The sequence below is a fragment of the Austrofundulus limnaeus genome, unplaced genomic scaffold, assembly GCF_001266775.1.
Source record: "Austrofundulus limnaeus strain Quisiro unplaced genomic scaffold, Austrofundulus_limnaeus-1.0 Scaffold64, whole genome shotgun sequence".
In the NCBI taxonomy this organism is placed as follows: Eukaryota; Metazoa; Chordata; class Actinopteri; order Cyprinodontiformes; family Rivulidae; genus Austrofundulus; species Austrofundulus limnaeus.
In genome coordinates, this window is record NW_013952466.1 from 1,863,384 (window position 1) to 1,866,819 (window position 3,436).

Here is a 3,436-nt window from a genome sequence, read left to right on the forward strand (position 1 = left end):
GCTACATTTTATCCCAATCCAGCAAATCGGGTAAAAAAAAAAAAGAAATAAAGAACCCCCTCACAAAAATCCAATAATTTTAATTTAAAATAAGAAAATAAAACAGCAAAACATAAAGTAGTTTTTCTCATGCTCTTTTCACACTAATATCAAAGATTGCTGAAAAAAAATCTGACTTTATTTTCTCGGCTTGAAAGTTGGCCAGCTGTTAAAAAGAATGCACCAAATACAGTAACAAAAAGAGAAACTATAAAGCTGTTTCACAGTTGAAGTATTATTATAATGGACTACCATTAATACAGTCTGCTGTAAGAAACATTGGAGCTCCTGGTTCGTTATCCATTCATTCGTTGACTCATTCATTTACTCATCTTCACCTACACCTCTCATAATGCAAAGCTTTGACTATAACCTCTGTGAAACTTTATAGAAATGTGAATTGTGAGCATGCTGTAGAGACTAATAAGACTCGCAACTGTAACGTGACTTTCAAAGCACTAATGTTGGATTTCTTTCTCTCTCTCTCTCTCTCTCATCCCTCCCACGCTTCATCACTTTTTCCCCCCCATCCACTCCTTACCCTCCATTAACTTCCCCCTTCCATCCACCGGCATGCCTCCACCGCCGTGTCCTCCCTTTCCTCCCATCAAACCTCCATCTGCCCCACGCAGTCGCCCAGACACCACCTTCCTGTGGTTCCTGAGCCCGCTGAAAGCCATCCGCTACCTGGTGTGCAACCGTTACAAGTGGTTGATCATCAAGATTGTGCTGGCCCTGCTGCTGCTCATCATGCTGGGCCTTTTCCTTTACAGCATGCCGGGCTACCTTGTCAAAAAGTTGCTGGGTGCTTAGGAGGAAAGGCTGAGAGAACGACGGGAGGGGCTCACCCACYAGAAAGGAGGCGGCGGGAAGTCCAATTTCATTGTTTGCTCCTCTCCAGTCCACTCCGATCCTCATAGTGACCCACCATCTTCCACTTTAGCATCATGTAGAGTCGAGTAAGGCAACTGAAGGGACTAAAAAATTGGATTATCAGTGTCTGGACTCCATCCTTGGACTGATTAAACTGCAATCACACACTTCAGAAGAACCTCTGATTTCTCTTATTAAGCAATGTTGCATAATAATTTATCTGTGTACACAGGTTTTTATTCATTAAGTAAAAAACTGTCAGGGTAGTGGCAGCCGGTTCGGATGTTATCAGTCCATTAAATGGACGTTATTAGTGGTCATCAGTCCCATAGAATGGCTTCAGACTGTCCCGACAGTGCCCCCTAGTRGGTTACCAGTGCCATATACATTGGAATGCAACAATCTGCTACCGCCGGAGTCCGGTCTACTTTATCGTAGCCCAGGTCATTTTCTCTAAAATYAACCTTAGTGGCTTTATGCCTCATACAAACMAAATGACGGTCTGAAGCCATTCTATGGGACRGAGAASCCACTAGGCGGCACAATCAGGACAGTCTGAAGTCATTCTATGGGACTGATAACGGCTAACGTCCATTTAATGGATGATAACATCCGAAGCGGGTGTTAGTGGTCAGTGGATTGCATGTATGTTCATTTCAAGTGATGCTGCATCTTCTTCCGTTACTGATTCCTGTGTTTGGTAATAAATTAAGGTTAATAGGGAACAAATGGTTTATGTTTTTGGTAAAACTTTAACTTTGCCACCTTTGTTATGTAACTGGATTCAAAGTGTCTGTGACAAGCATATCCTTCAAATTCAAAACATTTTTATATTTAAGAAAATTGGCATAAAACACATGATTTAACCCATTTTGCCACATAACTAGAATATTCTTCTGAACTTGGCTCAACTAAAGTGAAACAGGAAGTGACGTCAAAGGGGAACTCTTTAAGAAAAGAAACTCCYTGGTCTTTGTTTATTGAAACAAAAGTATTTGAACTATACTTTTTCTTCATGTCTCCYTAATAGTGACTCAAAAATCTCTAAAGAAACACCAAACTCATCTCTGCAGTCTGTGCTATCATTGTAGCAATGCTCTGTTTACAATCATATTCCCCTTTTGACATCACTTCCTGTTACTTCATATGCAAATATCTCCACTGTTCATCTCAGCAGAGCAAATGTTTGTTTGCAGTATGTTATTAATGTTATTTTTCCCAAAAAATTTACTCATGTTTGTTACAAAAAATAATGTCACAAGCACTTTAAAGCTTATACTAGCATTGTGTTCACATTATACATTTTTATAAACCTATTAGCTTGTCTGTAAATGCTACAAAGGTGGATCACAGTAAAGTGTTACCTTTAATTAAAACTATTTTAGCTTTTGCAGTCTTTGCACAACCGTWTAATAATAATATTAAGAATAATATCAGTAATAATAACAATATAAGAAGTCAGTTTTTTACTAATAAATATATTGAGACGAAGAACAAAATTGCGGAGAATAATCAGGTAGGTAATAAACATTTGCAGTGTTAAAAATTACATCTATTCATATTTGCATCAAGCAGTCTTTGTACATAATTTGAGTTTTTATTATWAATACTTGAGACCGTAAAAACAAAAGTTCATCTGATTTTCTCTGAACACAAGGTCACATATTTTCTGTTGTGGATATTGTATAAACCATCTTCAGTGCTCTGTCCTATGTTATAACACAGTTATAACATACTGAGCAGAAGGACACAAATTCATAGCAAATATAATAAAAAAAAAGGTTCTCAGAGAAACAAACACTGCTGTCGTGTAAAATCAAGGCTTGTGTGTATGCATGCATCATTGTAATAACTGACCAGAGGTCGTGTGTGTGGGCATGACTCGTCTTTCTAGCTTGGAGCAAACCAAATCACCCACCTGGTTGTCTTTAACATCATTGATAAAGCAAACATTATTTTGTTGGACTGAGACTAAAGTGCACTTGAACTGAGTTTTTTTTAAGATATATAATAGTTTCAACATGAGTTGTGTGTGATGCCCTTTACTTTCTTAAAACTTTAAGGCTGACCTCATTTGTGTTGCATATTTTGTTTGTGAAGCTATAGATTACCATTCTGGTTTGCACTCAATTTGCCTGTTTTATGATGGATTTCTGTATTTACCTGTGTTGAAATGTGTGCAGTATTTGTTTTATTTATTTATTTTTGCTTGTTTTGACAATTTGAAATAAACATATCTATGGACAACATATTTTAAAACGTAGTGGCTACAATCATTTTTAAATTAGCAGTGAATTTGATGAGTTTTTGAAAAGTCTTTCAAAGATCATTAGAAGCAGAGTTCTACAGCTGAACCAGTCTTTGGTTTAGGATATTTTACTCAGAGGTTAGCAAGAGACCAAGTAAACTGTCATTTATATGTATCGTATGGTAAAAAACTGACTTTGAAAAATAAATCTGTTCTTTTTTTTCTTATAAAAGTCTAAATAAAACAAAAATATTGGTAATTTTTGACTGTGTAACT

The 3,436-nt window shown here is 36.8% G+C and overlaps 1 protein-coding gene across 6 annotated transcripts in view; it reads left to right on the forward strand.

Moving 5' to 3' along the window:
- The window catches only part of otofa (otoferlin a), a gene marked incomplete in the record, with an annotated part of 101,651 nt that overhangs the window by 97,056 nt on the left and 1,159 nt on the right, over positions 1 to 3,436 (forward strand). For 3 of the 6 annotated variants that reach the window (XM_014009999.1, XM_014010003.1, XM_014010004.1), the window contains 1 exon segment: positions 672 to 749. Coding sequence is in view for 2 of the 5 variants with exons in the window: in XM_014010002.1 (XP_013865456.1) it covers positions 672 to 729; positions 813 to 959 (205 nt within the window). 6 annotated transcript variants of the gene reach the window in all.